Consider the following 25672-nt stretch of genomic DNA (forward strand, 5'->3'; position numbering starts at 1 on the left):
GTCGGGTAAGGAATGTGCTCTGAAGAAAAACGGGGTAAGCAAATTGAGACAGGTGAAGCCAACAGCAGGCGGTGGAAGGATAGGGAAGGATGAATTACTGGAAAGAACGCATCACAAGTAAGTGGGCGGTGGGTATTTCGTTCAAATCAGTGGTGAAGAAAGAAACTATTTTCGAGAAAGTGAATTTTGAGCCATATCTCACTGCCTAAGTTCCAGGAGGATTAAAAGGTAAGTGTACAAATGAAACCATCAACCAGAGTAACATTCTAGTTACTCTAGTTAGTTACCCAACCTCTGGATGGGTAAGAATGGCCAAGTCCAAAAGTATGGGAAGAAACTCCATGAAATGATTGATGGACTCCATATAACTCATTATCTGGGGTATCAAAAGAAAATCAGGAAGTTAGGATGTGAACAAATTGAGGGAAATACTTGAGATAAATGGGAACCATAAAAAGGCTAATGATATGAGTAGAGCACATGCCCTCAACTGTAAAGTTCTCTTTTCCTTGTGTTTTCATGTTTCTTGAAATTAGGATGTTCTTCATTCTCTGTGTACGTTTAATGCGGTCATGAAAAATGTTGAATCAGTGGTATATCTTACAAGTAATAGCATCTTATCATCAAAATGCAATTTTTTTAAGTTCATAAAAATTCATAGGAACATTAAAGTTCCTAGTAGAAAATGCTTCATTCATTGAACAGCCATCTGAGAGTTTATGATGTCGTGAGGGGGCGGGTAGAGAGTGGTAAACAAAATAGACAAGTGTGAAGTGCCTTCTCTAGGCCAGTCACTGCCTGGTGTCCTCTACACCACTTACATCCAAACTAAGATCAGCCGGGTTGTTTCGGCGAGAGTAAGTACCTTGGCCAATGCCGCTCAGTAGTTAAGTGATACAGGCGCGTCCAGCTCGAAGTCTGTGCGGCTCTAAACCCTGTGCGCTTTCCTCAAATTACTGTGATTGTTGACCTAAGTGGGGTGTTCACACTCAGTCTTGCTGACAGAGCTGTTGTCCCCTGTGCCCTCCCTGCCTGTCACCTCCTCAACCCTAGATTTAGGACTCTGTCAAGGAACTGTTGGTGGCAATAGAAAGCATGACAGTGGGCGCGCCAGCCAGGACTGATGTCTTTTTAGCAAAGAATGAAGCCTTGCCGGGGAGCCTGGGTGGCTCAGTCGGTTAAGCGTCCAACTTCGGCTCAGGTCATGATCTCGTGGTTCCTGAGTTTGAGCCCCATGTCTGGCTCTGTGCTGACAGCTCAGAGCCTGGAGCCTGCTTCGGATTCTGTGTCTCCCTCTCTCTGCCCCTTTCCCACTCGCGCACTGTCTCTCGCTCTGAAAAATAAACAAACGGTAAAAAAAAATTGAAAACAGAATAAGATTTTGCCAACAAGACACATTAAAAAAAAAGTCTAAGTCTACATTATTTACATGCCCTCCTGTATGCTTTTTAAACTTGTGCTAAATAATATATATCGTTTAAATGTCAACGAACATTTTTAGCAATAAAACAATGAACAATTCCCAGCCATAGATTTTGGGAAGGACGGGAAGAAAAAAGAATAAGCTGTACGCTGGTCTCAAAGTCTGAGGGAAACATAATGAGAGCTATCCCAAGTTGGGGGTCTCTGGAAGCAGAACTCACGCTGGGGAATTCTTGTGCAAGTGATTTGTTGGGCGAGCACTCTCAGGGAGAGGGGAGGAGAGCCATGGAGGGAGGGGAGAGAAGGTAAGCAAGGAGGTTGTCTCCACTGGAGACTAGCTTCCACCCGACCCCACAGGGAGCTCTGGATTTCTATCCAGAGCAACCCCACCCTGCGGCAGGGGACCTGATCTTTTCATACCCCTGTGTCAGCCAGCCATTGTCTGCTTGCCACCTGGGGCTCTGGTGTGGCTCCTCTAACCCAAAGTGGCTGGGGGCAATTATCCCTGAGGGGGAGGCAGCTTTGAGCCATTAATGGCCAACTTCCTGCACCTAGGGACAGGTGCACTACCCAGAAGAGGGTCTGAGTAGGACACACAACAGCATCCACTGCAGAAATCCAAAAAAAATTTAATTTGGGAGATTGTCGAGTGATAGATTGTGACACATAACAGGACCCTCTGACTAGATGTGCTATTAAACACAGGATTTGTTATCAAGGAACTTCTTGATTTTTATTTTGCGTTAGGGTATTAAAGTATTACATCAGCTTTGCTAGAAGGGAGATTTTTTCTAAGGAAGGCATCATGGCAGGTATGTTCCACAAAGGCTAAGAAGGTTTTTATGGAAAATTTTAAGGTATTATTGGGGGAAAAAAGGAAAAGAGGATTAGGCATATAATTGGAAACAGGTTTCAAAAACTAGCTTACATGATACCAACCTTGTCAGAAGAATGGCACTGAATTCCTACAGCAAATAGATATTTTTCTCCTAGATTTTTCTAAAGCTATTTTACACGTTGGTATTTTCCTATAAATACTTTTTTTTTTTTTTTGCTAACAGTGCTTTGCATAGAATGTTCAACTATATGATGATGGATACGTGTCATATATGTGTGTGTGTGTGTGTGTGTGTGTATACACAGCATTAGGCAAATATATTTGTCAAAACCCCTAGCATGTACAGCCCAAGTGTGAACTCTAATGTAAACTATGGGCTTTGAGTGATAATGATGCATCATTGGAGGTTCATGGATGGTAAAAATGCACCACACTGGCACAGGATGATAGCGGGGGATGCCGTGTGTGTTGGGGCAAAGGGACTACAGTAACTGCACATTCTGCTCCATTTTGCTGTGAACTTAAAACTGCTCTAGGGGCGCCTGGGTGGCTCAGTCGGTTAAGCGGCCGACTTCGGCTCAGGTCGTGATCTCGCGGTTTGTGAGTTCGAGCCCCGCGTCGGGCTCTGTGCTGACAGCTCAGAGCCTGGAGCCTGTTTTGGATTCTGTGTCTCCCTCTCTCTGACCCTCCCCTGTTCATGCTTTGTCTCTCTCTGTCTCAAAAATAAATAAAAACGTTAAAAATTAAAAAAAAAAAAACTGCTCTAAAAAATAAAGTCTATTGTTTTGTGCTGATCTCAGCCTATGGATAGTAATGCCAGGGGCTAGAAATGCCTTGAAGGCACTCACCTGGGTCCCAGTGAACCTCCTCTCCCCCTTTCAAAATCGGTATTACTACTGGGCCCACCCTTGTGGATCTTATTATGATTGCAAGACGCCCTTGAGCAACAACCATCAGGAAACTTTGAAAATATAAAGGTTTATTACTTACAAGACCCGGAAATTGCACGGCACACCTGAGGCTATCCAGTGAGGTCGAGATGTGGGGGGAGAGGGGGAGCGTGCCGGCATCCATGGGCCTGGGATTCTGCTTTTATTGGGGTCAAGCGAGGGGATCCAGGGTTTCACGGGCTTATTCTTTATTGGTGAATTTAAGACATAAGGGCAGGAATTTAAAGCATGGGGAAGAGAAATGACAAGTGGCCCAAATGGTCAGTTATGAAATCAACTAAGATCTCTGAAACAGAAGAGCCTTAGTGGTGGGGAAGGTGGTCTGGTTCTTTATCTATTCCTGTGGCTGGCAATGTGTTTATTCAAGATAGTTTTCTTGGAAGTGGACGATGCCTCTTTGAAAGAGCTGCTGGGCAATCGAAGCTTACTGTGCACGCTTTTACTACATCTGTTTCTATATGTATAAAACTACACAGCTGACTCTCCTGCTTAACATTTCCTGTTCCTAAAGAGCAGGTGATGTCCTGGTGACATTTTTAAAAAATTTTCTCTCCACCTGGGGACGCCTGGGTGCCTCAGTCAGGTGAGCATCGGACTTAGGCTCAGGTCATGATCTCACGGATCGTGTGTTTGAGCCCCACATCGGGCCCTGTGCTGACAGCTCAGAGCCCGAAACCTTCTTCAGATTCTGTGTCTCCCTCTCCCTCTGCCCCATCCCCATTTGTGTGCGTGCTCTCTCTCTCTTCTCTCTCAAAAATAAAGAGGTACACGTTTAAAAATAAGTAATAAATAAACAATAAAAAATTCTCCCCACCTAGACATCCATTCCCAGAATCTCTGGTGTAATTTGTCTAGCAGGTGGGAAAGTAAGTTTGGAAATGCCATGCTGACAAGGCCACTGGTACCTCAGAGGGTCCATCATGGAGGATGGTTAACATGATCAGAATATTCTGTGACCACAACTTCTTGAGCAAGCAATATCCAAAACCAGGGTATTTGGTTTAAAGGTTTTCTTATATTTGTTTGGACAGAGTTCAGGAACACATTCCAAGCTCAAATACAATAAGAATCGGGTAAATAGCATCCATCAAGGATATAATCTGTTCCTTCAATACTTTTGTTCATAACATAGAATTCGCTCTGTTCAAGGAAGGGTACCTCCATAACACGTAGACGGTTTTTCAGGTTATGGGTGCACATGCACGCGTGCGTGGTCACGCACACGCGGGCATGCGCACACACCCCTTCCTTAAAGAAAAAAAGAAACCATCACCCACCCCCCTACAAAGTGGCTGACTCATTTCCAGAATGCCTGTCGCCGTCATTGAGATTCAGCCTACAAGTAAAATGTAACCTGTTGAGGTTTTAACCAAAACTTCTTAGAATCATCTTCTGATATTAACATAAAAAGCTTATTGGGTTTTTCTCTCTGACTTTAACCCCACCGGGCAGGGATCTCCCCTACAAGAAGGTATTTCAAACCAAAGCTAATAGGGATGAAAATGAAAACTAATAACCGTGATCAAATTACAGTGAGGTTTACCCCATAAGCTGCTTAGCGTTTCTATAGAGACGTATCTGCCAAGTTTCGTCTTGGAAGTACGATTCCTGGGAGATGGCACCACATCTCTAACGTGGGTTGTCTTTCCCCCTCCACAGGCCTTGAACCGGGGCATTGCTGCTGTTAAGGAAGATGCGGTGGAAATGCTGGCCAGCTACGGGCTGGCGTACTCACTCATGAAGTTCTTCACGGGTCCCATGAGTGACTTTAAAAACGTGGGGCTGGTGTTTGTGAACAGCAAGCGAGACAGGACCAAGGCTGTCCTGTGCATGGTCGTGGCCGGTGCCATCGCCGCCGTCTTCCACACCCTGATAGGTAAGGCTGCCGACCGCCCTGTCGTCTGTTGTTCCTTTCCATCGGTTCGAACATTCGCGATTTCTTTGGCAATTACCAGACATCTGTCATGAAAAGTTTCAAGGGCTGAAAGGAATGGAATTTGTGTTCCTAGCGCAAGAAAAGAAAATGTGTTTTCTCTGGGAAGCCCTTGTTGTAATTCCTTGACTCCCAAACCCTGGGTCAGAGAGCAGGTCATTTCCGTCAGTTCAACGAAATGGCCTGTGCTTCCTGAGAGAGACACGTTACTACAGAGACTCAACCTTCAACAGAAAAATAGAACGGTTGTTATGTAGGATTAATGCTCATCGGCAGAGAGAACGAATGAGATTGTTTAACATATTAAAATTAACTTATTTGAGGGCCTCGTTATTCTAATCATATTCAAAGACAAGACTAAATACTGTGGCATAACATTCTTTCCGTGAAAAAAGGCCGCATCATACATATAGCGACTAGCGTGCGGGTTTCACCGAGACCTTGGAAAAGCACTTGCTTGGGAGGTCGAGTCCTGCTTCTGCCTTCTTGGTGGTGATAAAATTCTAAGAGCATGACTTCCGAGCTCCTCCTCGGCTTTTAAAACAGCTCAGCTTAGGAGGCATAAAAACTGAGTGGCACATGTATTGAGCCCAGTTGCATAAAACCCGTGAATAACAGCTCGTAAACCCATTGTGTGCTTTCAAAACAGCACTGGCTCTATGAGAATCATGAATGTCAGTGGTGAATAAAGGAGCCAGAAGATTAACCCAAACCCTTCACCTTGTATTCAGATGGCAGCTAATGTTCACTTACATGACTGTTAAAGTAAAGGGTGGGAGGCCTTTTGGGTTTTCCTTTTGAATGTAGCCCAGAGGCTTGTGCTGAGAGCAGTGTGAGACAATGAGAAGGTGCTGCTAGGGGCCGGGTGTTCAGCCAAAGTGTTGGTATTGACCATTTAATTTGGGCTGGGGGCTTCAGGGCCTGGGGTTGGGCGGAGGAGATGCTCTTTTTCCTTCAGCTCAGGCCCTGAATGCTAACTCGTGGACTGTGCTTTGAAGAAAGCTTCGGCAGCTAGATTTGATCTGGACCATTTTCAAAGATGGCGTATGCCTTTGAGAAAATTCCATACAGGAAATGAGTAGGTCTAGGGGTACCTGGATCTGCTGAGCATCCGACTCTCGATTTCGGGTCAGGTTAGGATCTCACAGTTCATGAATTGAGTTCGAGCCCCACGTCGGGCTCTGCGCTGACGGTGCGGAGCCTGCTTGGGACTCTCTCACTCTCTATCTGCCCCTCTCTGCTTCCTAAAATAAAAACAAGCAAGACAGAGAGAAATAAATAGGTCTAGATAAATTTTTGTTTCAATGGGTAAATCAGTTCCCTTTGGCCACCAGTTTTTATTTGGGTTTCTGAATAACCCTAACATTCCCTGTTTTTGTCATAGCTGAACAAGACTTCGGTACTGAAAGCTAATTACTAGCCGTCAGTAGTCATGGAAGAAAAAAGCTGAGTGTCCTGTGTTATCGAAACTGTTACGAGGAACAAGGGATCATTGACATAAAAATCAGCCTCATTTTTCAAATGCAACCTAAAATTTTCAATTTTAAAATCGATAAAAATCTTAGATTTGAATCAGAATGGTTCCGCATCCCAGATGTATTTAACGATTGTTTTGCGTAGACACTTGGAATTTTGTTGGACTGACAGACTTCGAAGTCTAGAGGATTCACCGGCCCAGGAGTTCGAGTCTATTCTGTGTGCCCCAGAGCCTGGCTCTACATCTCCACATTGCAGAAGGCTTGGGAGTATTTCTAGCTTCTTTGTTAGAAGTTGCCAATAAGTGTCTCATTTTAGCTAAATTGTAGCCACTACTGTTGTCTTGGGCTCATGGATGAGACATCACTTTTTTAAATTGCAGGGCGTGGGATTTGCCACACCAAACCTTAATTTAGGCCAGTGGTCAGGGTGTAGGTGTTTTCCACCTCCCCCTCTTAATTAATCTATAAAAGAGAGGAAAATTTGCTGACCGTGTATGTGGGTTCATTGGAGTCCTAGTTAATTTCACGTGCGTGAAGTTAGATTTGCCTGACCTCCTAATTCCCACTGACAGAGACACCACTGCTGTGGATGTTTTATTTCCTTACGCATCTATTCTCAACAGTGCCCTGGAAGGCGTCTTGCGTGTTCCAGCCTGGGCAGTCAGCAGAGCTCAGGGGAACAAGTTCTTATGCTCCTATGGGGAGCAATTGAAGTAACTTCTAGAGTGGTTCCATTTGTCAGTCTTCCCCTCTCGGTAAGCTTCTCCATTATTCATGGATTATAGACCAGCCCTGTAAAGGTAAAAGGGTACAACTTGATATAATTTAAACCAGCAAGGGTGCTAGAAATGGACAGTTTCAGCACAGTCACGAAGTGTATCACGAGGTAACAAACCACCCCAATACTCAGTGACTCAAAACAGCATTTATTCTTGGCTCACCAGACCATGGGCCATCTGGGTGGTTCTTTTGGACTTGGTGGCTCATGCCTTTGTGGTCAGTGGAGACTCAGGGGGAGGCTCTGCTGATCGTGGTGGGCTCACTGGGGGACGTCAGCCAATAGTAGGCTGGTCCAGATGGCCTCCGATGGGACAGCTGAGCCCTCTTCCACCAGCCTGAGCTTGTGTGCACAGCTGTGGCAATACCCCAAGTGAGAAGATAGAGACCCACAAGGCCTTTTGAGGCCAAGAATTGGAAGGGGCACCATCACGGCCCCTGTGCGTGACTGGCCAAGACAAATCCCAGGCCAGCCCACGTTCAAAGGGGTAGGGAATATAGACTCCAACTTTTCACTGGAGGAACTACAAAATCACATAGCAGATAAGGGATATAAGGAGGAGAGAAGAATCAGGGACATTTTGCAATCAGTCTCCCCCAAACACTTCTTTGGGAGATGGTGGATTCATGCATTTATTCAATCAACATGTATTGAACACCTACAGTGGGCTAGATCCTGGGCATTCAGATATGAATAAGGCATGTTCTTTAGAGAGAAGCAAGATATCGTACAGTAAATTATTACAAATTCCACTCCACGGAGTCTTGATACCGATGAGATAGAATTCATGTTCTTGTGTTAAGATTTCACATTTACTTTACTGACTTTATGCACGGGTTTATGATACATCTCTAAGGCCTGAGCAGTGTTTGTACCTCCCACGCCCAAATCTTTCAGGTAAATGTTGCACACAGTGCAGATTCTAGAGGGCTGTGTCCTATGTCCCTGTTCCAGCCCCCACGTAGGTAACCAGCCTCTTCACAGTGGAGTTAGCTGGCATAGTGCCTGATGCAGATGTCATTCACCCGCATGTGTTGAGGTGACTTAAATACTGGCCATACAAGCACACACTTTGAAATGATTCATTAGAAGCACAGGGGTCAAGTTACCTGCCGTGTGAAAAGCCTAGTAAATAGCGAACCTAGCAACCTAATCAGTACAAGTAAGACTTTTAAGCATGGGAACTTGGGAATTTGAATGAGAATAAGGGTTCTCAAATTTGCCTCTTGGAAATACACATATTGTCATGTTACTTGATTGGGAGGAGGGCTGTCTGCTCAGTTCCCATGGGAAAATCTAGGTATATAGACTTGTTTGGATTCATATTAATATTTCGTGGCATTTTGCAACAAGTGCTAGTTAAGTCCTGGATGACTAAGCTTGAAGAGCCACTGATTCTCGACAGGGGTCCATCACGCTGGTGGGCCGAGGGCAGGAGAGCTAGGGATCTGAATGACCCTTCCAGTTTCTTCTTGTTTGGGTGGGGTCAAAAGCTGCCTGCCTATAAAAGGGCCAAGGCCAAGTCCTTCTGCTGCAGCCACCCCATGAAATCTGTTTACATCTCTTCAAAAGCCTTGTTGAATTCTTCCTTTTAACGTTCTGCTCTTCATCAGGAGTATGAGCTGTTTCAGAACAATCCAGGTAGGGCAGTTTATAGAAGCTGAGGGGTAGGAAAGGTGAAGGCGGCCAGCCTGGTAATTATGGACTCTATGCAAAGCACTTGAAACAAATTACCCCCAGCGGACAACTCCAGCCAGGAACGGCTCAGGGGCACAGGAGGGAGGGAGGGGGAACTGGGTGAAAAACAGCTGCTGGGATTTTATATTCCCAACTCACAGGGTGGAAACAACAGCCTTTGTAGTTACAATCAGACTCTTCTCTGTGTGGGGGAGGAGGAGGAGGAGAGGTAAGAAGTAGCTGAAGGAGGAGAAGTAAAAACAAGCCAAAGGGGCCTCCAGCCCCTAGGTCCCAAAGTCCCCTGGAGCCTGGAGGCCGGGAGGGAGGAGCCCAGCACCAGCTGCCGGCTGAGAAAAGCAAGGGAGTGGGAGGGGCAGAGAGGCCTGGTCCTGGCAGAGGCAGAAAGCCTGGCAACTGAGCTCATCACCCAGCCGTCCTTCTGTCCACTCTCCGTTGTCCTGCATCAAGGCGCTATTTTTGATACTTTCGTTGAAGGAGTCTAATAGGGGGGCGCCTGGGTGGTCCAGTCCGTGAAGGGTCCGAGCCCGGCTCAGGTCATGATCTCACAGTTCATGGGTTCGATCCCCGCATCTGACTCCATGCCGATGGCGCGGAGCCTGCTTGGGATCTTCTCACTCCCTTTCTTTGTCCCTCCCTCATTCTCTCTCTCTCAAAAACAAATAAACATTATAAATTAAATAAATAAATAAATAAATAAATACCTACCTAATAGATACCTTTAGATCAACGTACAGAAGGTGGAGAAGCTGATTTATATTGATCTCTGCCCCCGGGGCCTCCTCCCAAGCGCTCAAACTCACAGGTCCCAGGGAGGAAAAGAATTCTGGCTCCCGTTTTCCTGGAGGCCGCCCGTGTGACTCTGCTAGGGCCGTCCTAACAATGCAGCACAGACCGGGAGGCCAAGACCACAGAAACGCACGGTCTCCCAGTTCACGAGGCTGCACGATGAAGCCGGCAGTACGGTTGCTCCCTTCTGGGACTCTCTCCTGGCCTCCGTGGTTTGAGGGCGACCTGGGGCTTCCTGCGGCTGCAGAGACATCACCCCCATCTCCAGCTTCACGTCCGCGTGGCGCTCTCCCTGTGCGCGTCCACCTCTGGGTCCACATTTCCCCTTTTTAGAAGGACCCCAGGCATACTGCATTGGGAGCCCCCCCCCCCCCCGCTCCCGTGTGACCTCATCTTACCAAATTATATCTGCGGTGACCCTGTTGCCAATCAGGTCCCGTTCTGCCGTCCTGGGGAGGGGACTCCACATACGAATTCAAGGGGACACGCAGCTCTGCCCGGCACCCCGCCCCTCTGGATCTCAGCCTTCCCCGGTCTCAGAGTCCAGTCAAGTGCACTCTGGCATTGTCTGTGGGCTCTAACCTTTACCCCAGAATGTCAGCCCCGTGAGCTATTCATAGCCGCCCGGTGCCTGCCGCTGGCACTGCATTGCTCTGCTCACCCAGCCCAGCTGTCCTCACCCGCCAGGAGGGGACACTCTGCAGGCAGGGGCTGGGTCGCCTCCTGGTAGGTCCCAGCACAGTGGTCGATTCCCGACTGAATGAAACAAACATACAGATAAACAGCAGGAACAATGAACTCTGAAACAAAACTTCTAAGTTTCGGCGCCCCGAGTAAGCCACTCATTCCCGTGAGCAAGGGACATCTTCATCCTGGCCTTGTGTTTCCGTCTGTCTTGCCGTCAGACGTCGCACTCGTCTGAGTGCGAGGCTCACCTGACTGCCACCAAGGCAGGCTGGCTGGCTCCCTCCCGCCCCTCCCCTGAGCCTTCTGGGTCAGACCAAGCCCTCTCTAGCCTGCTGGTCTAATCTGTGTGCCTTCTGACCCCAATTTGGAGAAGATAGCCGCCTCCTTCCCTCCTTGTCCCACCTTCCCGAGTCTTTTCTCTTTCTGCCCCTGGACACCTGCTTCTTGGAATGCCCTCTTGCTGCCTCAGTGTCTCTGCTGGCCCCACCATGCTCCACACCTGACGTGTTTGCTCACCTGGCAGCTCACCAGTTGGTTTTCACCTCTGACCCCCCACCCTTGGAGGGTTTCAACCTCTCCTCCTGCACTGCCCCCCCATCCCACCTTGTGCTCCGGATGTCTTAACCATCCCACCCCCCTACCCCTTAAAATCACTTACGTGCACCTCTCCCCCCTCTGGGATTCCCATTTGCGCATCTGAACATCCTCGATATCGTCCTAAAGACCTGGCTGACTTCAAAATTCCCGTGATTCAAGCCTCATCCTGAAAAAGGATGGAGGGCTCTTTGTTAACGATCAGCTTCTTCTTATTATCAGTTAATATGGTTTTAAGTCATCGCCCAAACGTTGAAGGGGGGGAGGGATCTTACTGTTTCACGTAAAATGAGACTCTGTCTGCATTCTATCTCCTTTCTGATTTCACAGCAGCTTCTGTACTTATCCATATGCATTAATATTCATATTTTTTAATGAAAACAGCAGGAAGACTGTTATTAAAGCTCCATGTAAAATACAATGAAAAACACAATTAGTATCTTCCTCTATAGTCTAAACATGTATCAATAAGGTAAACATAGCTTACTAATTTATTTAATCTTTGCTAACAACCCCTGTCAGAATGCCTAGCCAATACATTCAAAAGACCTTTCTCTTTCTTCCTTTATGTCTATTTGGCAGCTATGAATTCATTCAGCCGGTATTGGCTCGGTGCCCACATGCTCCTCCCAAAGGATGAAACAAAAAGAATGGCAAGCCGTGAAAAGCTAGGTTTACATTTTTTATTGAAGAGGCATATTCACAACTGGGCATTTTCTCTTAGTAAATAAGTAACACTCTATATAAACACGTAGCCTCCAAGCAATCCGTCATGCATCCGAATATAGATGAATATAATGCTTACACAGTATTAAAATAACAGAAACAACCTAAATGTGTACTAATAGGAGACTGAGTAAGTTGATGCTAAGTAAACCTGCAAAAAAGGAACTCATCGCAACCACCTAAGTATGGAAGCGTATCATGGAAAGCTGTTCATGGTTTACAAAAGAGTATATATATAGTATGATCTCATTTTTATGTTAAAACACACATGCATAGCCCACACACATGCCCACCACACACACCCATAAAAGAACTGGGCAGTTGGAATCCAGAGCCTTAACCGTGACCCTCCTCTGGGTAGGGGGATGAGATTGTAGACGTTTTTGTTTTGTTTTTTTCCTCGTTGCTCATCTGCATTTTATAATTTTTCTACAGAAAAACAAATGTTCCATTTGACGTTGTTTGGCATCTTCAAGATGAAAAGCTTGCAAAGGTAACTTTTTCTAACATTGCCATGTGTCTTTTTTGGCCCCTTGCAGCTTATAGTGACTTAGGTTACTACATTATCAATAAACTGCACCATGTGGACGAGTCCGTGGGGAACAAAACGAGAAGGGCCTTCCTGTATCTTGCTGCCTTCCCTTTTATGGATGCCATGGTGAGTAATCAATCGTTGGCTCTTTTTAAAAAATAACTATGGTGTACGTAACATACAATTTACCATTTTAGCCGTTCTTACGTATACGGTCCGATGGCGTGAGGTAACTTCACATTGCCGTGAACCTCCAGAGCTCCTATTGTCTCGTGAAACTGACTCTGTCCCCATCAGACCCTAACCTCCCATTCTCCCGTCCCCTCAGCCCCTAGCACCACTGTCCTACCGTCTGTGTGGGTCGGACCATTCCAGGGATTTCATACGAGTGGACTGAGACAGTATGGCTGGCTGGTTCACCTAACTTCGCATGTCTTCAGGGTTCACCCACGTCGTAGCGCACGTCACAATGTCCTTTACAAGGACCACGTTTTGTTCATCCATTCATCCATCAGTGGACACCTGGGTCGCTGTTTTGATAGTGCTGTTGTGAACATGGATGTACAAGTACCTCTTTGAGTTTTCTGCTTTAATCCTTTTGGGTATATAGTGAGAAGTAAAATTGACAGATTATGTAATATGTAATAATTCTATTTTTAATTTTTGAGGGACCCTCATACTGATTTCCATATCAGCTATACCATTTTACATCCCCACCAGCCGTGTAGACGGGTTCCAGTGGACCGTTGACTTTTAACCACTGCATCCTGTCCCTTTGTTTTATTATGAGAATTGTCTGTATTTGTCAGAAGTTCTGGCAGGAGGCCAGAGAGCCTACTTGAAAATTTGATTTAACTATGAAGATCTTTTCTGATATATTCAGGATCAAAGGATCAGGACAGCTTTCTGATAAACTTACCATTGGTGTGGCTTAACCACCCAAATCTTTTTAGAATAAGAATCTCTTGAATATATTGGTAGGATTTCATTACTTTAATAGCCAGCTTTATACATTACTAAGGGCAGCTCCCTTCCATAGATTAAATCCTTTGTCATGATACTAAAGAGTGCTCAGAGAATGCTTTTTTTCTATTCCTCTGTAGTATAGGTATAAAAGAGACTTAGCCAAAAAAAAAAAAAATCTATATATCTATATATAGATAGCTCCAATAATATTCAATGATGGAAAATAAACCCCTTCTTTGGGCTCCATTTTAAATTACTTTTAGGAGGAGACTTAAAAATATTAATATGGGGGAAAATATGTTAATATGGGGGCGCCTGGGTGGCTCAGTGGTTTGAGCGTCCCACTCTTGATTTCGGCTCAGGTCATGATCCCAAGGTCGTGGGGTCAAGCCCCATGCCAGTGTCCGTGCTGAGCACGGAACCTGCTTGGGATTCTCTTTCTTTCTCTCTCTAAAATAATGTATATGTTAATCTGTACAATTTTTCACCACCCTTCACCCCAAGTTTTATGTAGTGTAGACGCATGAGGTGAGTGGGCATCTGCCTGGAGGCGAGGCCACCGCCCCACATCCTTGGCGAGATGACACAAGGCCAATTGCCCGTGGTCCTTCTTCTCGAGTGTTATCAGCAGTGTCAAACTGCCTGTAGTTAGGTTACTGATGCAGCCTCACTGAATGGCTGCCCGCTTTCCACCGGTTGGCACAGTAACCTTAAATCCTAAACTCATAGTTTCAACACAGAGGCCCTGATGCCCAGTTGGTGTCACATCAGTGTAGGTGCGAGGATCTGGGCATTGGAGCACTGGTACCTGGATTTTCTTTTCCTTACTTATTCCCAAATAAGAAATTTAAGACACATTACCCCCGCCCCCCCCCCCCAAAAAAAAGAAAGAAAGAAAAAAGGCACAGGGGCGGGATTTCCTAAAACCAGATTCCCCATGGTGCCACGCAGGCCTGAGGAGGCACCACAGTGCTTGAAGTCAGAGAACTGAATGATGTGACCTTTATCACATCCGAAGTGAAAGCCCAGCTTCCCAGACAGAATCTGTGATACTGCTCTAATGCCCACCCACCATCTGTATGGGGACTCTGTAAACACGTAGAAGAATTACGGTTATACAGTGACTTCAGGGACTCAGGACTAAAAGCGAATCACAGACTCTTACGTGCCCCGTGTTCCATTTTCCTTCAGGTGTATTTATTTGCCATGAGAGAGTTTCTAAAACTCAGTATGACACCAGAGCATTGGTGATTAACACCCTTTACTTCTGTGTTTCGTTTATCAACTGCCCCCAAAGACCCAGCAGTAGGAGACTGCTAATAAAAGAACAAAATGGTGAGCACTTATAAAGAGCCAGGTGATCCCTCCCCAAGCTCCCCCCCCTACACACCCATACGTGCACCGTGGCCCTGCTGTATTGGTTGGAGAGATAATATTTGAAAGCCACAAGGCTTACCATCCAGATGGCTTTGGTCAACAGAGATAGCCCACAAGCCACTATTTGCAAACGTTATCGACGGTTTGCATTTCTTTCCACGTCTGGCACCCCGGGACCTGTGAGCTGAGGGAGGATGAGCTGCTCTGTGCAGCCCCGACACAGACCTAGGGGAATAAATTGTATTTGTCCGATTGCGTTTAGTTCACATGAAATGTGATTTCTATGTCAGTCCGCATCGGCCTTTACAGGTTAGAGGGATCATCTTTCAACAGATCCTGTCTTGAACTCCTGGCCTCCAAACTCACCTTTCCCCGGGCTTTCCATGGTCTGCTCCCCGCAGAGGGACCTCCCTCGTAATTGCCCTCAAAAGCAAGGTGTCAGATCAGATCCTGCCCTGGCTTGAAAAGAAGGAAGAAGAGCCCTCATTAGAGCCCTAATCAGCTGATGAGAACCCATAATGACTGTAATAACTTAGAACCAACCTGGAGCCCTCATTATAACATGCTTCGTGTAAGGAGGACGCTTCTGCCTTGGCACTCTGACCTCCCCAGAGAGGGAGAGGCGGCGTTTCCTCCGTTCCTGGTAGCCACCCAGCTTTCCTGCCAGGCACGGGGACCTAAGGAGTACACTGGCCTGCGTATAATCTGTCCTAAATAAATACCGTGCAGTCACGGATGCCACTTAAAAAACTCTTGTGTGCACCTAGCCATCAGGCCAAGCTCCAGTCATTTGACCAACTGAAAATTTGTCCTGTGCTCCTAAGGTGTCGGGGGGTACAAAGTCTATTTCAGGGACTCCCAGGAAATCCTAACGACCAGAAGTGAGCCAGTGCTGACAGCGTCTCTCACGCCCAATCCTTTTCTTTCCGGCAGGCATGGACCCACGCCGGCATTCTCCTGAAACACAAATACAGTTTCCTGGTGGGATGTGCCTCGATCTCAGACGTCATAGCTCAGGTAAGTGTGGTCTGTGTGCCGCTCAGAGCCTCTCTCTGGCGAGTGACAGAACCCACCCATGCCTCACATTCATTCAGCCTGCCATGCATTCCGGCTTTCCTCAGATCAAACGTGGACTTTGGCAAAGGTTTGTCAAAGTAGAGAGAAAGCGAAGCCGTTTGCAGCGTAAGTATGTATAATCCTGCTGGCTGGAGGGTGGTAGGAATTTAAAGTCAGTGGCAGAGGGTTGGGCTCGCACGAGAAACAGCCATCAGGTCCCAGCTAGTACATGTTTGGTGGTCAGAGGGTCACTATGCACTTGGCCGGACGCACACTTGGCCCTCTGTGTGGCCCAACAGTACATGGTCTGTCCCTCGGTCCCAGAGGGAGCTCTTAGGAATTGCTCTTATGCCACCCAGGGCTGCCATTCACACGTCATTCGCCCACATTTCAAAAGAGCCAGGACGTCGGACCCACGTTGCACGCTTCCTGTTGAATCCAGGCCCCTGGGGTCTGGCACCAACCCTGATTTTCCATTTTCCTTCCCTTCCTCTGCCACCGGGGATACTGCCTGAAACATTTCAGCAGGAAATTAGATCTAATTCCTATAATCTATAAATTAGGCATAGTTCCTGCCATCAGGGGTTTGGGAGAACCAGGTCTTCACAGAGGAGAGGGATGGACTGATTTCTTAAACTCTTTTCCCAATTCCCAGTTCCATTCTGGGAATGTTTCTAGGCATCTCCGCCTGGTTTCTTCCCGTCATACATGCTAGTCTTTTAGCCACCTTTGTGAAATAATCTACTGTCAGACCGTGAGTACCTCCCTAAAGACCAACAATTCCATTTCCAGATTAATTGCGTTTACTCCGTGGATCACTATTAAAAGTAATTTATGTTATTCCTATGAACACTCTGTGTGTGTGTGTGTGTGTGTGTGTGTGTGTGTTCGCGCACACATGTGCACGCCCGAACGCTGGCTAACATCATTCCTTGATGTATCTTTGTTAATTTTCTTTGTGAGTTATTGGAGATTTTTGTCCGGAGCTTACTTTTATTTAACTCGTCCTCGGAGACATGAACTAAACTGCCTTATTCACTCTAATCACTTCATTTGAAATAAAGGAAAGACTTCTCACGGGCAGCAAGTCGCATCAGCAGCTCCCTGAGTATTTTGAGATGCGTGTTTTCTGAAGGGCAAACAAACAAATAGAAAAGCTGGACTTTGCCTACGATAAATATAGTAGGCATCTAAGGGTGGAAGAGAACACTATATCCCTGAAAAATGCTCTGCTGAGCACGCCCACGGCCCTTTTCCTTCTCGGTTTGAAACCCAGTCCTGGCCGATGCCTGCTGGGAGGGCTCGCAAATGCAGAATAAACATATCTGGTTAGTAAGATGGGAGCTGGATTCAGATGCCATCTGGCCCCCGGCTATTCCTGGTGAAGTAGTTATTTTAAACCTTGTAGTTTAAACGCCTGAGGGAATAAATGCAATTTTGGTTCCTAAGTCTTTTATTACCCCTGCCTGCACCCCCAGCTTTATTCTTCTTGCTCCTTGAAAGCATTTAACTGCCGGATTTGGCAATGAGTAAATAGATCTTAGGCAAAGTCCTTTGAAATACCACCTTAGCATAGATACATAGCAAGCAGTGGCCAATGGTAAAATGAACATGGTTTATAACGTCTTGAATTTCAGTGGCAACTCTCATTTTTAAAAATTTGACTAAGCTAATTGGTGTCTCATCACAGTACAAGAAAGCTCTCGGTGTGGTTCATGCAGGCAATGCTTTTCTGTGCCACTATTACTCTCAATGGTGCTATTATGTTCTAGTAAATGCCAAAGGGTTTATGAAAAATACTGCTGTCTCTGTTATATTTCACAATCACCTGGTCAATATTTGCTCAGTATCAAAACGAGAATTCTCCTGGGGTTGTCAGACCTTACTCGGGCCTCCTGTCCTAGCCCTTGCCTTCTGAAGTTGGCCGAGGGCCCCAGGATGGGAGGCCAAGATCCTAGCTCAGTAATGATGCTGCACTACTGTAAATCCCCTTGCCTCCTGCCTTTTCATCTCAGCCTTCTGGCAAGATCCCACTCCTGAACCACCCTGTGATGCACCTGTCACCACCTGCGTGCAGGTAGCAAGTGCTCCTGCACAAAGTTCAAACAGCGGATGGGGCTCCTGGGTGGCTCAGTCGGTTAGGTGTCTGACCTCCGCTCAGGTCTTGATCTCGCCACGCGTGAGTTCGAGCCCCGCGTCGGGCTCTGTGCTGATGGCTCAGAGCCTGGAGCCTGCTTCGGATTCTGTGTCTTCCTCTCTCTCTGCCCCTCCCCCACTGGTGCTCTGTCTCTCAGAAATAAATAAACGTTAAGAAAAATTAAAACAATAATAATAATAATAATAATAATAATAATGAAGAAAGTTCCACAATGGGACCGACTAATCAAACCACAGATCCCTAGTCTCCTCACTCACCTCAGCTGACTCCAGTAACTAACTCAGAGGCTTCCGTACCCTCCTCACTCTCCCTGTAGACGAGCTCTCTCCCCACTTCTCTGCAAAAATTGAAGCAACCAAATTCTTCAACTTCTGGCCACCAAACCTACAAGCCTACCTTCACACCCTGGCATCACTTCCGTTTTCCGCCATTTTAGAAGAGGTGTCCCTTCTCTGTGGTCCAGAACCACTTCTTCCACCTGTGCCTTGGATTCCGTGCTTTCTCAAGAACTTTATTCAGTTTATCAGTGATCCATTCTGTCTCCCCTGGGTCATGTCTCTTAACGTGTAACATTTGAAGACAAGGACAATAAGATTTTTCTGGCTCCCATGTACCTCTCTAGCCACAATCCTCCGTCTTCATTACTTCACAGCCAGACTTTTTGCAAGAGTGGTTTTCACCCACTGTCTCCATTTTTTTTTCACGTCTCTTTTATTCTTTTACCGACTCCAGGTGGACTTCCACCCCCGTCAGCCCACCCAAATAGTTCTTGCTAATGACCTTCATGCCACTTAACCCAGTGGACGTTCCCTGTCAACTTCTCAGACATCCCTTCACTCTGTTGACTGCTCCTTCCTGCACAAAACGTTCCTTCCCACTGGTACTCAGCACCACAGTCCTGGTCTGTCTCCTCCTTCTGAAGGCCCACCTCCTCTATTGCTGTGAACATGTGGACCTTTCTCAGCACCTTTCTCTGTCTCTCCTCGCTCTGTTCTGTTCTGTTGGAGAAACATCTAGTTCATGCCCGCCTTCCAGATTGGATACCAAATATCGCCCTCCTCTCCCCATCTCTGCCTCCCTTCCCACCCGGATGTCTCCTCTCTTGCCTCTGCCTCTGCTCTGACCCACCTCCTCCCTTCCCCACTGCCACCCCTGTAATCCGTTCTTTTACCTCATCCCCTGCTTGGAAGCTGCTCCTGATGGGGTCACCTGAGCGGCTCAGTCGGTTAAGCATCTAACTCTTGAATTCGGCTCAGGTCACGGTCACGGGATGGAGCCCCGTGTCAGGCTCCACACTGAGTAAGGAGCCTGCTTGGGATTCTCTCTCTTCCTCTCCTTCTCCTCTCTCCCTCTCTCTCTCTCTCTCTCTCTCTCTCTCTCTCTCTCTCTCTCTCAAAATAAATAAATAAACATGAAAGAAAAAAAAAAACCTAAGAAATTGTTTCCTGGTGTTCTTGAGGTAAAAAACTCAAAATCCTGCTCATGGCCGACAAGGTACTGAAGACCTTTGCCCTTGCTTCCTCTCCAGCCTGGCAGTCTCCTCTTGTCCCCTTGCTTCCTGCACTCCAGCCACGGGTACTCCGTTCGGGGCCTCGGTAGGGCAGAGCCCCCTTCCACTGGGGCTTTTCACCTCAGCCCCATCTTCCCCGGGAGGAAACGTTCTGCCTCACTTCTTCCCACCTGCCTCCGACGCCTGCCATTCCTGGCTAGTCTCCTACGGAGACTGTAGGTCTCAGCTCAGACAGCGCCCAGGACGACGCCCTCCCTCACAGCAGCCTGGCTGTCCTAGCACAACCACTCTTCCTTCCCTGTGTCAGCGGGCGCTCGCCAGCGCCACTGTGTGATTAAGGTCCCTGCTTCTCCGCTCGACCCTCTGCTCCCCAGGACAGAATTTGGGATGATCTCGTTGATCACTGAATCCCGGCACCCAGTACAAGGCCAGCACAGAACAGGCTCTCACTGGGAAAAATCCTCACCAGTGAGGCCCTAGGTTCCCCCTCAGAAAATAACCCAATATTTTCGGTGGCTATATCAGACTCAGAGTCATAATTCTGGACTTTAATTGCAGAAGGCCCCGTGTTATTTTACCTTATTTCATTTCATTTCATTTTGAGAGAGAGAGAGAGAGCATGCGGGCAGGGGAGGGGCTAGAGAGAGAGGGAGAGGGAATCCCAAGCAGGGTCCCAGTTGCCCGTACAGAGCCCAGCATGGGGCTCAAACTCAAGAACTGTGAAATCATGACCTGAGACGAAATCAAGAGCCGGACGCTTAACCGACTTAGCCACCCAGGCGCCCCTGCCCCGTGTTATTTTCAGTTGGCAAACAATACAATCCACAGTGATGGTGTCAGCTCTGTGACAGGTGCTGGGCCACATGGCATCGAGCTATTAAATGCGCAGGGAGGCTGTGAGAGCCACTGGCCCAGTGCTTCCCACCTTCCCTCGGTCCCAAATGGCCTGCCATGATTCTCTGGCTGTTTCCTGTCATCGCCACACTCACCCTTCTTTCGGCCGAGTCCCTCTTTTTTCCGTCACCTCCACATCCTCCTCCGTGGCTCTGCTCGGCAGGCCTCCATCTTGCATGGCCATCCTGACGGTCCTGGGGGTCTTTCCTGGACTTAGCAGCGGGGGGATGATCCTTACGTATTCATTTCTTGTACACTGAGTTTTCAGTCTCTGCACAAGGTCATCTTAGTTTGCTCTGTACATTTTCTAGCTGCCAAACGTTCAGCTTGTTGCACATGCACCAGTGTGAGTTTGCATGGCGGCTCCTTAGAGGCATCTAATGCTTTAGAGACATCACTGCACATCTTGGCCCCATCACAAACCCCCTGGTCTTCTGTTTCAAACACAGTGCGTCCTTAGCAAGGCTTCCCCAGCTGGTGTTCGCATTTTCAGTTGACATTTGATAGTTCCACTTGGAAGGAACAGGCACGGAGCCAGGTCCGGGCATCTTGACTTCTATCACTGGGCTCTGCTGTATCCTCTGAGAGCGTGAGCGTGAGTGTGAATGTGGCCTGACTTGTGTCCATTCACATTGTCGGTGCTGCGGGCAGCCTGGTGCGTCCTCATGGCCAAGCAGTGCCTCTCTCTCCTGCATCCCCGGAGGCTCCCTGTCCCAGTCAGCCTCATCTACTGGGTTTGAGAAGGACAGCCGGGCACGAGATTCATCGATGCCGTCAACAAACCACCTCTAGCATCTGATGCTTTTACTGCGTTCAGAAGCTTCTCTGTATTACCCTGCTTTTCTGTGTGTGTTCCCTACAGCAGCGGAAGGCACTCATCCAGTTAATCACGCTCAGTCTCCAGCTTCCTTTTTAACTTTCTGTCATCACTGATCTCTTGGCACTGAAGTGATCAGGATAAGCCTCCTCTGGTCAGGATCACTCGATGGCGGTATATTTTGCATGCCTATTGTTCCACAGATATTTGGCCATTAAAGTCGCTCTAGCTCGGGGTGCCTGGCTGGCTCAGTCGGTAGAGCATGTATGTGACTCTTGATCTCAGGGTTGTAAGTTTGAGCCCCACGTTAGGTGTAGAGATTGCTTAAAAATAAAATCTTTAAAAAAAAAGAAAAGTCGAGGGGTGCCTGGGTGGCTCAGTCGGTTAAGCGTCTGACTTCGGCTCAGGTCATGATCTCACGGTCCGTGAGTTCGAGCCCCGCGTCGGGCTCTGTGCTGACAGCTCAGAGCCTGGAGCCTGCTTCAGATTCTGTGTCTCCCTCTCTCTCTGCCCCTCCCACCTGTCTTTTCTCTCTCTCTCTCTCTCTCTTTCTCTCAAAAATAAACATTAAAAAAATAAAGTCAATGTAGCTCAGGAATCGTCCCCCTCCCCCATTACTTTATTTTTGCACTCAGTATGCTCAGTGCTCTCCTGAATGTATGAATCCCCAGATGGCTCTGGACAGAGACTGGGCTTCTTGTCTGAGCTTTGCAGACAGGAAGGTTAAATAGGTTGTTAAATTTGTTGTGGGGACTCTACAGTCAGTAGAGATCAATACTTGATTATTTTTTTCAATCCCTCTTGACTATTTTGTTGACTTATTCCACTTCTATATGTTTGTATTTTAAATTTTAATCTGGCTTGCCTTATAATAATTAACATTGGTGCCTTTAGCAGCATTTTTAATGAATTGCATCTTGTAAATGTTAAATGTGTATTTTTCTACAGACATCACTGATCACCACCACTCTTTCCTTGTGGACTTAGGGCCTCCCGTGTGGGTTACCTGTGCGTGTCGGGATCCAGGTTCAAGAAGGGCAAACGTCTGCCACATCTTTTGGGAACCTAGGAGCCCAAAGTTTCCAGATATTTTTTTTTAGCAATAACCTTAACGAGATGTGCAGTTACCTTCAAAGAACCTTCGTGGTGAATATGGCAAAATGATCGTGTGCCCTTCCGGTGAACCCCACACATCTGACCCTGAATTCTGAGAGTGGCCTTGAGCCTCAGCCCAAGTTTCTGTTCTCCTCCTCAACGTCGGGATTTTCACTCAGAGATGTGTCTCATCGGGGTGCAAGAGGGTGGACTGTGCTTCTGTCGACAGGCTCCATCTTCTCTCCTCTGACTTGCTCTCGTTTTCCTATCTCTCAGGTCGTTTTTGTAGCCATTTTGCTTCACAGTCACCTGGAATGCAGGGAGCCTCTGCTCATCCCCATCCTCTCCTTGTACATGGGCGCCCTTGTGCGCTGCACCACCCTGTGCCTGGGCTACTACAAGAACATCCACGACATCATCCCCGACAGGAGCGGACCGGAGCTGGGGGTACGTCCTTAGAACTTGCCGACACCCCGTCTGTGCCTCCGAGGGCGGCCGAGTGCTGCCCCGGCCCTTTGCGAATTGGGGGTATCCGTACAAGGAGCACGTGCTCCAAGCTGTCAAGTGCTAGGTCGTGGCCACAGGGGAGACGGTTGGAGAATGAAGGGCCCCTGGAGATAGAAGAGGTCTTAGAGGCCACTGTTCAGCCTCCTTCGTTGCGTATCAGGGAGACTGAGGCACAGTGAGTCAGGTCAGGGCGAGTAGGTGTAGCAGTTTCGTTTTTTCTTACCCTCTGTTGTCAAAAGTCAGTCATTCATCAAAATGGAGCTCCAGTGGGGCAATCCAATAGCGCACGGTACTTATACATTAATCAACAAGTGTTTTAGGACCCGCAGTACCTTTAAACTCATATTTGGGTTATTCTTAATTTCACAGCAGGGCCCCAGGCTTTGCTTATACTTTCCGTACGGGCCAAACACAGTTGTGCATTCATGTACCTTCTGTGGAGCGAGCAGAGCCTACAGGTACCGTGGAGGGGCCCAGAAACATTTTAAACAGGGTCTCTATCCTCAAGCAACGTAGTACACCTCATTTGGTAGCTAAGACCAACACAGAAGCGACACTCAGACGTGGATCCAGGAGAGCACATAGACCTGCAGACGGGACACAAGGGCCACGGAAGCTGAGAGAAAGGAGATAGCGGTAAGGTCCGAGACGCTCCTGGATGGAGACAGAGCTTGGCCTGCACCTCTGAAGTTGAGTCAGATAGAAGCAGGGTATGATCTTACACCAGTGGCCCAAGCACTTTTTCGTCATCAGTGTCAACAGCATCTGATTTATGTATATGCTCATCTGTTCTACCTTCGTTATCGGGTGTCACTGGGCTGTGTTTCCATCTAGCCGTAAGGTAGATATGCTTGGTTCCCTAAGGGCCCGGAATAAGTCCCTGATCCCGCCTTTGACCACAGGTTACCCCTGTCATGTCAGAACAATAATTACGTTGACCACTTACCTCCATCCGAGAGGGCAGGCCGTCAACAGAATCTGATCTCGTTGTTTCCGCCACTAGGACAACCACATCAAATTGGTCTTGATCGTAACAATCCGTCTCGTAACACTGAGCCACCAGCAAAGGGAAACCAGAGCGGCTGAGCTGGTTCCATGATGTAACCCTTCACCTCTGAAGAATCAAAATCATAAAATCATAAAAGCCAGGCTTTAAAGACTGCACACATCTTTACTTTGTAGAATTCTTAACAAACCACATTTTCTTGACTGTGTTCTTATTTTTACACTTCTGCACATTTACATGACTTCTGTGAGAGCTTCGAGAATAAGAATCTTCGTCGTTGATTTGCACGGTGCCCAAATAATTAGGCGCATTCGTGACCTGATGGGTTACAAAATAAATTACAGTAATTTTTTACTTCTGAGAGTTACCTCTTACAGACGTGGCTTCTAGCCAGTCCATTTGATGACTTAAACAAAAACTAATTTCCAGCCTGCTTCTCAGGCCATGGAATCGGGGTCTGCCTGAGTGTAGAGCTTCCCTCTTTGGAAAACAGTGATGTGGATCCATCATACTTAAATGTGTGTTTTGATTTCACAGCAGCTTGCCAGCCGTCTGAGTTAATTTCGAGTAAGACTGTACGTTTTGTTTTCATTCAGATTGGCTTGGCTACAGAGGCTTTCCTTATGCCATTTTTTTTTAAGTACAATGAATTGACGCATGATTGACATCAGAAGGAAAAGCTTTGGCTCTGAAGTGTTTCTCCTGTTCTGCTTCTAGAGCCTAGTGACCCTTTCTCTCCATTTCTTGACACAGGGGGATGCAACGATAAGGAAGATGCTGAGCTTCTGGTGGCCCCTGGCTCTCATCTTGGCTACACAGAGAATCAGTAGACCGATCGTCAACCTCTTTGTTTCCCGGGACCTTGGTGGAAGTTCTGCAGCAACAGAGGTAGGGCACTTTCTGGGGATGGGGGGCCAGGGCGGGGAGGGGGAGGCTTGTAGTCACCTCATGAAGAATGGGGGCGGGAAGGTGGATGCAAGCTTGTCTCTGATCCCTCTTGAGAGCTTCAGTAATCCTGTGGTATTAAATTATGTGACACATTCACACTCAGAAGCCATGAGGGTCTTACAATCATAGCGTTTCTTCCTTATTTATGAGTATGGAAGGAGACAGCTCCTTCATTGTTCTCATTGGCCATTTGAGAAAACAGAGGCGAGGACACAAAACTAGCAAGAAGCTGGGCTGGCCTCAGAATCCAGATTTTCCGCCTCCCGCCCAATGGCCTTTCCGTTTTTCCGTGGAGTCGGCATGATGCTGCTTCACTGTGGTTGCCAAAGACCAGACACTATGCCGGGCACAGCAACGAAAACGCCCGGACTGTGGGGGCCGGTGCCTCCATCGTGACCCCGGCCTCTCTCGCCTGTTCATGCTCCGCCTTCCTACACATATGGCCCAGCGGTCACGGCCCTGCGTGCTCTGTGGCCGTTCTGCCCTCCTCCGAATGAAGACCTCCCTCATCTACTCACTCACAACTCAAGAAATATATCTGGAAACTGGCAGCTGCTCCAAAAAAAAAAAAAAAAAGGGTTGAATCATTTTTTCCATCTCTCAAGGATGGGATGAACAAATAGAGCTACTTCGTTCGTTCCCTCCTCTGCTGCCTTCTGGAGAATCAATTCCGTCTCCGGAAGTGCTGGTCCTTCAGGAGGGCTGGTGGCTGCCCCTGAGGGCCTTCTGGTTTTGCTCGTTGCCCTTGAATGTGTTCTCGGCATGTCTCCCGCCCGGGGTCTCGTGCCAGTTTCCATGTCCTGGGAAGCAGCTCGTGTTGGCTTAGGAAGGGAAGCACATAAATCCCAAGCAGGACACCTTCTCCTGCCTCAGTTTGTTCCTGGATTTTGTGTTTTGGATCATGAAGGTCGTCATC

General features: G+C 47.5%; 1 protein-coding gene across 1 annotated transcript in view; it reads left to right on the top strand.

Moving 5' to 3' along the window:
• ANKH (ANKH inorganic pyrophosphate transport regulator) overlaps positions 1-25672 on the top strand; it is a 137568-nt gene that overhangs the window by 75877 nt on the left and 36019 nt on the right. The window contains exons 2-6 of the mRNA XM_015068857.3: positions 4870-5086; positions 12430-12548; positions 15699-15782; positions 22572-22742; positions 24562-24696. Of these exons, the coding sequence (XP_014924343.1) occupies positions 4870-5086; positions 12430-12548; positions 15699-15782; positions 22572-22742; positions 24562-24696 (726 nt within the window). The remainder of the gene's footprint in view (positions 1-4869; positions 5087-12429; positions 12549-15698; positions 15783-22571; positions 22743-24561; positions 24697-25672) is intronic.

The sequence above is a fragment of the Acinonyx jubatus genome, chromosome A1 (genome assembly GCF_027475565.1).
Source record: "Acinonyx jubatus isolate Ajub_Pintada_27869175 chromosome A1, VMU_Ajub_asm_v1.0, whole genome shotgun sequence".
NCBI classification, from domain to species: Eukaryota; Metazoa; Chordata; class Mammalia; order Carnivora; family Felidae; genus Acinonyx; species Acinonyx jubatus.